Genomic DNA, 12,325 nt, shown 5'->3' on the forward strand with positions numbered 1-12,325 from the left:
ATACTCGACAAACTCAAACTTTTATCAACTCTAACAAATCGGTTCGGCTTGAGCTCTTTCTCTCTCAACTCTCTTTGCTCATAATTTTGAAAAAAAAACAAAAATTGAGGAGGATGAAAAATTTGTGGAACATGATGATAATGATAATTGAGGATGATGGAAATACATATGCACACGCACACACACACAAAAACATACAAATTTACACGATTCCGATTTTTGTTCTTTCTTTCTTTTCCCTTCTTGTTTCGTTCATAAATTCGAGCACGAACCGAATTTGATTGTTGTTGTTGTTGTTGTTGAACACACAATGAACAAAGAGAGAAAAAGAGGGAGAGGAAGATCGGCTGGTTGAAATTTTCGGATATACAATTGGATTATTTTTTTTTCTCTGGTTTTGTTGGTGAAGAATGTATATGTGAATTGAAACTTAAATCGAATATTTCTTCTTCTTCTTTCATTGATACCTGCTGGAACACTATATATCTTATGTACATCTATGAATGCTACTACTTTCTTGGAATTCTAATAATTCGATAGTAATTGGTAGTGGTAGAGTGTTAGAGGCAGGATCCAAACCGATCATGATTTTTTTTTCCAAAGATATATCTGCTGTTATTTGTTATAATATCGAATATATTGGAAGGCGTAGTCGATTTGTCTTTGTTCGATATATATAAAATCGTAAACGTTAACGTATTGTTATTGCTTCAATTGTTGGTCACAATCAATAGAATCTATTCCGTTTCAACAATTATTACGTTTATTAGTAGTGGTATTCAATTTGATCAAACGTCAAAGAATTGATTTGTACGAGAGGGGGGAAGGAAATATCCATTTTGTTAGATCAAAAACGATCGATATAGAATGTTAATCATAACATTGTGACCATTACAATGATAATAAATATCATTCAACGTTTCGTTCGTTGCTCTCTTCATTTCTTTCATCTTTTTTTTTTGTTAACCAAGGGGCAGCCATCTTCTTTGGATTGAATATTTTAGTTAGTTTTTTTTTCATTTAGAATTTATTCAATAAATTCTTGTAAAAATGTATTGACAGTTTGAACTCTATTTGGATTCCTATAGGAAATTTCATTTTTATTTTATGTTATTGTCAAATCGAATAATGTATTTTTTTCGGATTCTTTCTTGGATATTGTTTGCATTGGAAACAAAAAATTTGAATCTTATCATGCAAGATCAATAAACGATAATCAATTTTTTTTTGGAGAGAGAGAGAGAGCAGATAGGTAAATGATTATAATTATACATCTTTCAGATTTTTAGCTATTCGAAAATGTTGTGTAAATAGATTATCATCTTGATCCTGATTTCCATCATCATCATCATCATCAATCATCATAAAAAACAAACAAACAAACACTTTATTAGAATGATAAAATAAAATAAAATTCCAAAGTTATAAACTTAATAAAGGAAAATCTATACACATCTAACAAAAACATATCCGATTTATAATGACGGATATAAATTATGTGTTCGAATGTAAAACAACAACAAAACAAAATTGGCGCCATTCATTATAATTTTTCTAATTCTATTACTGCCATCTATTGGATGCCGATCAAAAAACATTGAAGCAACATTCATTTATAACGTTCGAAACGTTTTTTTGTTTTCTCGTGATATTTCATCGGGAGAAAAAATAGAATTTTCATTTTGTAAATGAAAAAAAAATCCGATTTTTTCTCTGGTCAAAAGAATCGTTTTGTTTTTTTTTCAATTACCAATTAAAAAAAACAACAACAACAACAATTTTACATTTGATATATGCAGAAATTGTTTGTTTGTGTGTGTGTGTGTGTATGAACATGGTAAAAATCTGCGCAAGCAACAACGATTCTCAGTTTATTTATCCTTTTTTTTATTATCTTGAATGTCTGCAAACAAAGAACAACGTATACTGTGATATATTTTTTTTTGTTTGGTTTGGTTGTCGGTTATATTGTTGAATTGGGAGCCGCCAACATTATTCAATGTGTAATCCATTATATATCCAACACATACACACACTCATATATACCAAAATACTGTGAGAGAATCAAGATAGAAATAATAAAAATAATCTTTTAGAATGAGGTGATTGTAATATTGGCGCCTATAAAATTACCACCACCACCACCTACACAGAGGGAAAAAATTTCGGTTATAGTCTTTAAGGACAACCCTTTGCGAAAACTCAGTCCTTTTTTCATCGACAGATGGCACTGATTTTAAATTTTTAAAAGAAAAGAAACGAGCGAAAAAAATTTTTTTTCGATTCTTTTTCCAATTTTTTTTTTTTTTTTTTGATTCTTTTTTCCAATTTTTTTTTTTTTTTTTGATTCTTTTATTGAACTGTTTTGTTTTTTTATCCTTTGGTTCTTTTAAAGTCAATTAATTCTCAATTGAAAATACCTGATTTACATATATTTTTTATTAAGGCGCTGCGAGGATTCGAACCCGTGACCAACACATTTTCCATTATGATTGAAATTTCCATAAACGTAAACCAATTTTTTAAAAAAACCCAACCAAAATTCGATCTAACTAAACAGGAATAAACTGTTAAGATATGATATTGTTGGTGAATTATCACCTAAATGATTTCTCTTTTCATATTGGAAATTTTTCAAAGGCCGATTTTGACTTAGAAAATTTTTCAAATTTTGGCTTTCGACTTAGAAAATTTTTCAAATTTTGGCTTTCGACTTAGAAATTTTTTAATTTTTGGTTTTGACTAAAAAATTTTTCTAAGTCCGATTTCAATTTCAAGAATTTTTCAAAGTCCAATTTCGACTTAAAAATTTTTCTAAGTCCGATTTTGAAAAAATTTTAAAGTTCGACTTCGACTGAAAATTTTTCAGATTTCGGCTTCGACTTAAGGGAATTTTTCAATTTTGGCTTTAGACTTGGAAAATTTTTCAAAGTCCGATTTTAACATAAAAAATTTTTAAAGTTCGACTTCGACAGAAAATTTTTCAATTTTGGCTTTCGACTTGGAAAATTTTTCAATTTTGGCTTCGACTTAAGGGAATTTTTCAATTTTGGCTTTCGACTTAAAAAATTTTTCAATTTTGGCTTTAGACTTAGAAAATTTTTCAAAGTCCGATTTTAACATAAAAATTTTTAAAGTTCGACTTCGACAGAAAATTTTTCAATTTCGGCTTCGACTTAAGGGAATTTTTCAATTTTGGTTTTGACTTAGAAAATTTTTCAATTTTTGGTTTTGACTTAGAAAATTTTTCAATTTTTGGTTTTGACTTAAAAAATTTTTCAATTTTGGTTTTGACTTAGAAAATTTTTCAATTTTTGGTTTTGACTTAGAAAATTTTTCAATTTTTGGTTTTGACTTAGAAAATTTTTCAATTTTTGGTTTTGACTTAGAAAATTTTTCAATTTTTGGTTTTGACTTAAAAATTTTTCAATTTTGGTTTTGACTTAGAAAATTTTTCAATTTTTGGTTTTGACTTAGAAAATTTTTCAATTTTTGGTTTTGACTTAGAAAATTTTTCAATTTTTGGTTTTGACTTGGAAAATTTTTCAATTTTTGGTTTTGACTTAGAAAATTTTTCAATTTTTAATGATTTTTTCGCTATTTCAACAAATGTTGTATTCGATTGGTTTCAACAGACGACTTTTGAGTGAAATTTTGAAAATTGTGTCACATGATCAAGCTATTTCAACAAAAATAGTCAAAAAAGTTAAAAAGCCTAAATTATTTCTCTCTGTGTACAATTCAAGATAATAACCATCGTTATTAGTTTTGTACTTTTTTTTATTAATAAAATAAAAAAAAAGTACAAAACATCATTTTGCATAGTATTTGTATATTTGATATTTCTCTCACATGTATGAACATCCATCATTATCATCATCATCATCATCATTGAAATTATAATAATATAACCACACAATCAAAGACTGAAAAAAACATAACCAAAGTAACAGGGTTATGCAAATCTATCATCACCATAACAGCCATAATTTCTTCTTCTTTTTTCACTTTATTCTCAACATTCTTTGTTCCATATTCTTTCAAGATAATTTGTTGTCATTTGAATCAATTTGTTTATTTTGTTTTTTGTGTATACACACATTTATAATCGATAACATTAACACATCATCATTTTCTGATTCGATCAAATATTTATTTATTGTTATCGAATCATCATACATAATAATCATTGTGATAATGACAATTCATTCAATTATCATCTGAATTTTCATTTCAAATTTTTTAAATCTTGGAAAAAAAAGTCTTAGACGACTCATATTTCTTTTATTCTCTTTGTTTCGTTTTTTTCTGTTTTTTTTGTTTGCAAATTTTGTGTTAAATTTATTTCGATTAATGTGATCTATATTGATCAAACGAAGATTATTTTCGCAAATGTTTAAACAAATTCAAATGGGTTTGAAAGCATTTTTGTTATTCACTGCACGTGTTTGGTCATGTATTTGTTATTCAATAAAAAAACAAACTCGAGCGGTAAGTTATTTAATTTGATCATTTATTAGAATTTTTATTATCATTAAAATATTCATTCATTTATTTATACTTGTTACCATGGACATTGTTTTTTATCATCAGCTGAAACAACATCAAACAGTTAAATATGACATCTTACCATTATCGCCATTATCAGCACATCGTTTAAGTAAGTTTTATATTCATTATATAACCATGTGATATATGTTGTATTTGTTTTTTTGTTTTCATAGATCTTGTCAAACGGAAAACATTGGTTCTTGATCTTGATGAAACTTTGATACATTCACAACATGATGGTATAGCCAGACAAACTGTGAAACCGGGTACACCACCCGATTTTATACTTCGTGTTACGATTGATCGTAATCCAGTCAGATTTTATGTACATAAAAGGCCACATGTTGATTATTTTCTTGATGTGGTAAGGAAAGTCATATTATGATGGATATTATTTTTTAATCATCATTGTGCAGGTGAGCAATTGGTATGATTTGGTCGTATTTACCGCCAGTATGGAAATATATGGACAAGCCGTTGCAGATAAATTGGATAATAATCGTGGTATATTACGGAGACGTTTTTTTCGTCAACATTGTACATTAGATTTTGGTAGCTATACGAAAGATTTGTCCACAATTGTTGGTGATCTATCAAGTGTTTTTATTCTGGACAATAGTCCGGGTGCATATCGTTCTTATCCAGGTTAGAATTTTAATTTTTCTTTTCAAAAAAAAGATTATCTTTTTATTTTTTCGAATCAATAGACAATGCTATACCAATTAAATCATGGTTTTGTGATCCTACCGATACTGCATTATTAAATCTATTACCTGTATTGGATGCATTACGTTTTACAAGCGATGTACGATCCGTATTAAGCCGCAATCTTCATCTGCATAAAATGTTTTGAAAAAAAAATCTCAACATCATGCCTACAACTTATTTTTTTTTAAAAAAATTTTCGATAAAAAAATGTCTATTTTTCTTAACTTCATGATTAATTGAATATTTTGCAGCCAAAACCTACCGAGATACACACACACACACATGCATCAGCCTTTCATCATTTCACTTGATCAATTTTCGAAATGGAATACAAATTATTTTTTGACATTATCATCATCATCATCATCATTACATTTGATCAGAAATTACCTGCCAAAAAAAACAACTAATTTTCATCTATAGGAATAAATGATAACGAATTTTCATTTTTTGCAATTGTAATTTGCCCCCACACACACATACACAGACAGACTAAGCATCATCATTAATCGATCATTTGTAATTTTTTTTTTCTCTACTAATGATGATGTTTCATTGTAAATTATAATGAAAAATAATTAACTCGTTAATATTTTCTCTTTGAATTTAATTTCCATTTTCAGTAACATTTCGGTAACTATTCTAAAAAACAAAAACAAATCAATTTCGAATCAAATCTTTCGCGGGTATATGTTTGTTTTCGAATTGTGATTTGTTTTTCTTCTCAAAAATATTGTAAATAACGATATGATAATTTAGTATTTGTTAGGTTGTTTTTGTCATCAATTTTTTTTGTTTCTTTGTATATAAATGAACGATTCTTTTTTTGGATTTCATGTTTTGTTTTCCTAAGTTTGTTTCACTTTATTTGGATCCATTATTTATTTGTAACATTTTTTTCTGGTTTGTTTTTTTTTGTAAAATAAAAATGACAATGTTTTGATCATTTTTTTAAAAATCCAAATATGTGATCAACATGCGTTGCAATGATGATGATGATGATGTTGAATATTCAAAAGTCAATGCCAAAATAGATCAACAAAAACAAAAAAGTTTAAACATTGATCATCATTGTTTTTTGTTTTGAAGATTCAATTTTGTATGGGTTTTCATATATTAAAGCAAGCGATAAATTCAAATTGGTTGTTATTTCAATTTCATCTTTATTCTTTGTTTTATAAATAGAATCATGACGATTTCATTCAAAATTTTCAGCATTTTATTAATCATTTTGACAGCTATCATATCGATCCATGCGAATAATGTATCGATTGATAATCCAGTTAATAATCAAGAACAAAAAATTGCAACATTTCGTAATCATTTTAAACCATCATTAGTGAATGAAAAAATAGATAAAGAAGAATATGATAATTTTCGTAATGGATTAATGTTGATGCGACAAAATCGTCAACGTAATATGGATCGTTTAAATGATTATTATCAACGTTTATTACGAAAAGGTGCCAGCAATATTGATTTTACATTTCGTGCATATAATTTTACTACCGGCATTCAATTTGAAGAAGAATTTGATTGTGATCTACATTTATTAACCGATTGTGAATCAAGTTTATTACGGAAAATTGAAATTATTGAAGGTCGTTTTGTTGTTTTCACTGTAAATCGTACCGAAGAGGAAGAAGTTTCATCACAAATCGATGTTTTGAATGTATGTCGATCATTGGATAAAGAATTTACATGTTTAATTAATTTTGCTGATAAATGTGAAAAAAGAATGACATGGTCATCATTTAGTATATTGAAATATGTTATTACACAGAATAATGAAACAATTGTTTCATGTAAACAAAAAGAAATTGATTGGCTTGGACCATCGAACGATGAAAATGTAAAAGAAAATGTATGGATCGATCAAAATGGTATGAGTCATTTGATTAGTAATTCTCGTGGTCCATGTATACCTACACAAGTTATATCAATATGTTGGACAACAAATATGGGTCAGGATTTTCAATTTGGTCATGATGAAATACAAACTGGCAATCAATGTGAATCTGTTTATCATTTTGAACGTTGTTTGAAAAAATATCTTTATGAAGAGGATAGTGAATGTTCATTGGATGAAAAAGAAGCTACTGTACAGATAATTCTGGGCACAATTAAATGGAATCTATCACAACAAAAACATTTGCCAAAAATTTGCTACGAACTAAAACATCAATGGATACGTAAAAAACATATAATCGGTATGCAAGAAAACATCTATAATGATTATTGGGATCGTGCAAAACGATTTGCATTCAATTTACGTACAGATTTTGGCAGTCTTCTTGATCCTTATTGTAATTGGGTGGTGAAAAAATTTGATAAACCTTGTGAACGACGTTTTGATCGTCGTATTCGTCAATTATGGCATGAAGAAGATGTAAACGGTGTGCAATTGGATTGGCAACGAGAAAGTGAAACGATTTGTTGGTAAGCAATTCGAACGATAATTTTTGATAATTATTAACAACAATTTTGCTTTGATTTTTTTTCTGTTTAGTGCCATTTCTGAATTCAAACAATGTGTTTCAATCTATGTATTAATTCGTTGTGGTAAAGATTCATTTCGTTATTTTAATAATCATTCAAAAATTGCTCAATTGAATCAATGTAATAATCTGGATTATTCAACCGAAATATGTTCAATGAGATTGAATTTTTGAAAAAAATTAAAATTGAATAACTCAATTATCAATCGACAACGATAGATGTCGTTCATTATTTTAAAAAATTATAATTTATTGTAACTTTTGTTTTAATCATTTCTTTTACAATTTGAATAACTGTTATTATTTTTTTTTTTTTAAAATATTAATAAATGAAAAGTAAACACTAGATGTCGACTGTGTTCAATTAAGAAAAACGGAAATCAATAATCATTTCCGTACATGTGACAATTCTATCATTACATTACCAAAAAAGGTCAGGACATTTATCATTTATCTATTGTCGTGTACGTACAAACGAAATCCATTATTATATGCAAATCATTTCATCAATTTGACTTGATGATTCGATTGATGATTTTGGTACATTTTGGCAAGTTTTTTTCAAAACATAACGAAAAAAAAATCTAATCTCCTCACTTGATATCGATCGATCGTAAGATTCATAAACAATTTACCCAAAAAAATGAAATAATGATTTTTCTTTTCTTTTTTTCTTTTTTCACGAACGTGAACGAAATAACGAAACAAAACGATGATAAAGAAAAAATTCAATTCGAATCATATTTTCGATGATAATTTATCAATTTGAATTTGTTGTTGATCATCATCATCAATGATTTGATCATGGTAAGAACGGTTTTTATGATGTCTGGTATAATTTTTCCCCCACCATTGATAATATCGTATGTATTTTGTTGTTGTTGTTGTTGTTGTTGTTCGTCCTAAATATGTCCTTTAATTTGTCATTCAATGAATTTGAATCTATATTGAATTGATTATTATGATTGATTTTTTTTCTTTGCTTTGCTTTTCAGAAAAAAAAATAAACCGATGATGAATTTTCCTACAATTTCCGAATGTAAGTTTTTTCTGTTGAAAATTTCGCACCATTTGATGTCTCTCTTTGGTTTTTTTTGTCGAGGCAAACAAAAAATTCATTCAAACAGTGTCGAATCCATTTATATGAACTAATTTCAACAGTGAAAAAAAAACCTCTTTTTTTCAACATTCATCAAGATGATAATGATGATAATGGTGATGGTGATGGTGGTAAGTTTGTTTTTTTTCGGGAAAACAAGAAATCCACAAGTTTAATGGATGCTAGATATTTTTGTTGTTGTTGTTGTTGTTTGCTTGAATCCAGTTGTCCAGTGTGTTTGTGTGTGTGAAAATTTAATTTTTATTTTTTGAACAAGTGAAAATTTCTAAATTCAGATTTGAAATTTTTTTTTATTTATAAATCTTAAATTATTATTGACTTATTTTTTTCGAAACTAAAAATGATTTCAAAAGAAATTTGAGGAGAAAACACAAAAAAAAATCAGTCATCATTTTTTGATGATGATAATGTAATGTTGGCCAGATGTGTGAAGATTTTTTCATTTCTCTTTATCTCTATATCTGAGTCTTTTCGAATGATAAAACAGCAGTAAAAAAAAAAATTCTGGTCTGTTTAATTTATTCATCATTTGGTTTTTGTAAATTTTTTTTCTCTGTTCTCGATTCGAATTTGATTGAGCATCCCGAAATTGACTGAAACATCATCATCATTATTCAATTATCTTGTGACATATAACCATTTGCATCTAATAGATTTTCTTCTGTTTAATCAATGACAGTGTATCGAATTTATTTCTCGCCTTTTTCTTCGAATGTTTCCACATCCTACAAAACAGAAAAAAAGAGATCGAATTCGCACACGCATCAAACCAACAACAAAAAAAATGACACCAAGACAATCAAAAATGTCTAGAGATAATGATGGTATGACAAGATAATAATAAAGATTCGAATTTAATATATCAATATGACTCACAATGCATGTGACATTCGCACCCATGATATGCTTGAATGTGAACGAAAAACAAAAATCAATTCAATTCAATCGTGCAATTTTATTCTGAATTTAGCTTGAAATTTATTGCATTTTTTCCATGAATTTGTTGTTTTTTTTCTGAAGACAAAGATTAGATTTGTTTTCTGTTTTTTTGGCCGAATCGATGATCAACAAGTGAAGCGAGAGAGAGACAGAAAAGAAGGAAAAAAAGTGATAGCCAGTCGTTGTTTTGCTTGCTTGCCTAATTGATAAGATGTTTTTTTTCCAAATTTTGTTTTCGCTATTTCGTTTTTGATATTAAAAAAAAATATAATTTTATTCCGTCCTTTGGACCCGATTCAATGATGTTTATTGAATGATGTGAAAACGAAAAACTTTCGCGAAGTTTTTGCGTAAATAAATTTATTTTATTTTCAATAAACATTAGCCAGATCCAGATGTGTTTTTAATAGATTAAAAAATCCATTTTCAATCAATCATAATGATGTCTTGATTGATGTGTTATTAATAACACATCATAATTATTGAATTATTATAGACATCATCATTAAATCTAAATCAATTATTAATTATAAATAATATTTTCAATGACCAATTAAATTATCTTATAAAAATCTATAATCAATTAATCTTTCGAATTGATCATCATCATAGTAATAATCCAAAAGGATTGTAATATTAATAGTTTTTTTTTCTATGTTTGTTTTCGTTTGAAAAATAATTATCATTATCGTCATTTTTTTTTGATGTGATGATGATGATCATTGCAATAATCATCACCATGGTGTGGTACAAGTGTGAGTTTACAGTAGAAAACCAAAAATCAATGATTTTTATGATTCGTTTGTAATGATGATGATGATGATGATGATGATGATACAGAGAGTCTGGTCTGATATACAACTATAAAAGTAACTGTGTGTTTGATTTGTATTCCTCAAACCTCTTAACCATTATCACCAAAAATCAAATGGTTAATTTTTTTTATAATCATCATCATCATTATCATCAATCTGTACAATTTATCAATCTAAATTTTTATTTGTAAATTATATGTACACTGTTTGATCGTACGATTCAAACAACACCCTATAGTCTTATTGCAAATTTATTTTTTCAGGAAAAGTGTTTCGTTGTTGATCACCACCATTATCGCTTTTAATTGATTTTTCTTTCTGGCTTTAATAACTACTACAAGGCGCCTTCAAACACACACACACACACACAAACACACCCATCCGATGAAGATCGAGAACATCGAAAAATGGTAAACTCATCTTATATTTTGTTTTTTGACAATTTCTTCCAACAACAACGACAACAGAATGGCTGATTTAGCATTACTATGAATGATGATGATGATGATCTGAATTTATCTTATTGCCATTTTTTTTTCTATGGCTGTTTAGTGTGTGATATAGTTTTTGTTGTTGTTGTTGTTGTTGGTATGATTACGACGATGATGATGATGATCAAATCAACTATGATGGAAGAAAAACCAAACAAAAAGAAGAAGAAAAAAAATTATTAAATCCAATCTAGAATGAAAAGATTTCTTTCACATACATCAAATACATCACATAGAAATCTTTTCTACAATATTTTATTATCATCATCAACAACAACAACGACGACGACAATGACAAAAACAACGTTGTTGGATTTTTTTCTGATTTTCTGTTATCAATGGATAGAAATGGGAGAGAGAGAAAGAAAAAATATCGAATCATCCTTATGATGATGATGGCAGTAGACCTCGAGACTTTATCATCATCATTATCGTCGTCGTTACCATCGTTGTTTGTTTGATGTGTATATAAATAACGGTCGACATTTTCGTCGATGTCATTGCGTTTTTTTTTGTTTCATATTCTGTTTCGTTTGACTTGTGTTTAGATGCAATGTAGGTGTGTACGTGTGTGTCTGTGTGTTTGTATGTATGTATGTATGGTTTGTCAACCAAAATATCTTTGTCATTCATCAACTGCTTATAGAATTTTAGCCAAAAATGAATTTTCTAAAATAAAATCCTGCAGTATAGATGAATGGATGGTTGGTTGGTTGGTTTGGTGTATTCGTCATCCTCAACATCATCGTTTTTTTTTTTGTTAAAAATTTTCTAAAGAATTTATTCTATTCTTCCTCATCCTCAATCACACAAAACATACAATTCATCATTATCATCATCAACATCATCGTCATCATTTTGAAAAATGGTTCGTCATTTTTTATGTTGTTGTTGTAACAATCCTTTTTTTTATATATTTCTTAGAAAAATTTTTTCCATTTTTTTAGTTTGTTTGAAATCTGTTTATATAGGATTTGATCTGATTGTTGTTGTTTTTTTTCCTTCGAAAATTGTTTATTTTTATTCACTTTTAAATTCGGTTGCAATATTTGTTTGGTTTTCTTGTACTGTTTTTTTGTTGCACATTTTGCGTTTGTTCATTTTCCAAATAACAATAAGGTAATTGGATCGAAAAAAAAATTGAAAATCGATAGCCAGTAAAAGCATCGATCATAAATCGATTCAATCAATAAGTTGATTGAA

General features: G+C 27.8%; 2 protein-coding genes across 2 annotated transcripts; both read left to right on the forward strand.

Moving 5' to 3' along the window:
- Positions 1-3,827: 3,827 nt before the first annotated feature.
- Dd (CTD nuclear envelope phosphatase 1-like protein dullard) lies at positions 3,828-5,483 on the forward strand. The gene is made up of 5 exons (XM_027343691.2): positions 3,828-4,491; positions 4,594-4,660; positions 4,725-4,915; positions 4,968-5,196; positions 5,259-5,483. The coding sequence occupies exons 1-5, from the start codon at positions 4,393-4,395 to the stop codon at positions 5,402-5,404; spliced, it is 732 nt and encodes a 243-aa protein (XP_027199492.1). The 5' UTR covers positions 3,828-4,392; the 3' UTR covers positions 5,405-5,483.
- Positions 5,484-6,388: 905 nt separating this feature from the next.
- Positions 6,389-7,970, forward strand: LOC113793637 (uncharacterized). The gene is made up of 2 exons (XM_027343690.2): positions 6,389-7,698; positions 7,769-7,970. Exons 1-2 carry the CDS (start codon positions 6,449-6,451, stop codon positions 7,929-7,931), a joined length of 1,413 nt encoding a protein of 470 aa, XP_027199491.2. The 5' UTR covers positions 6,389-6,448; the 3' UTR covers positions 7,932-7,970.
- Positions 7,971-12,325: the final 4,355 nt, after the last annotated feature.

Source organism: Dermatophagoides pteronyssinus, unplaced genomic scaffold (genome assembly GCF_027571235.1).
Source record: "Dermatophagoides pteronyssinus isolate colony J.1.1.1.1 unplaced genomic scaffold, Derpt_VIB-CSIC_2022.12 sq0003, whole genome shotgun sequence".
NCBI lineage: Eukaryota > Metazoa > Arthropoda > Arachnida > Sarcoptiformes > Pyroglyphidae > Dermatophagoides > Dermatophagoides pteronyssinus.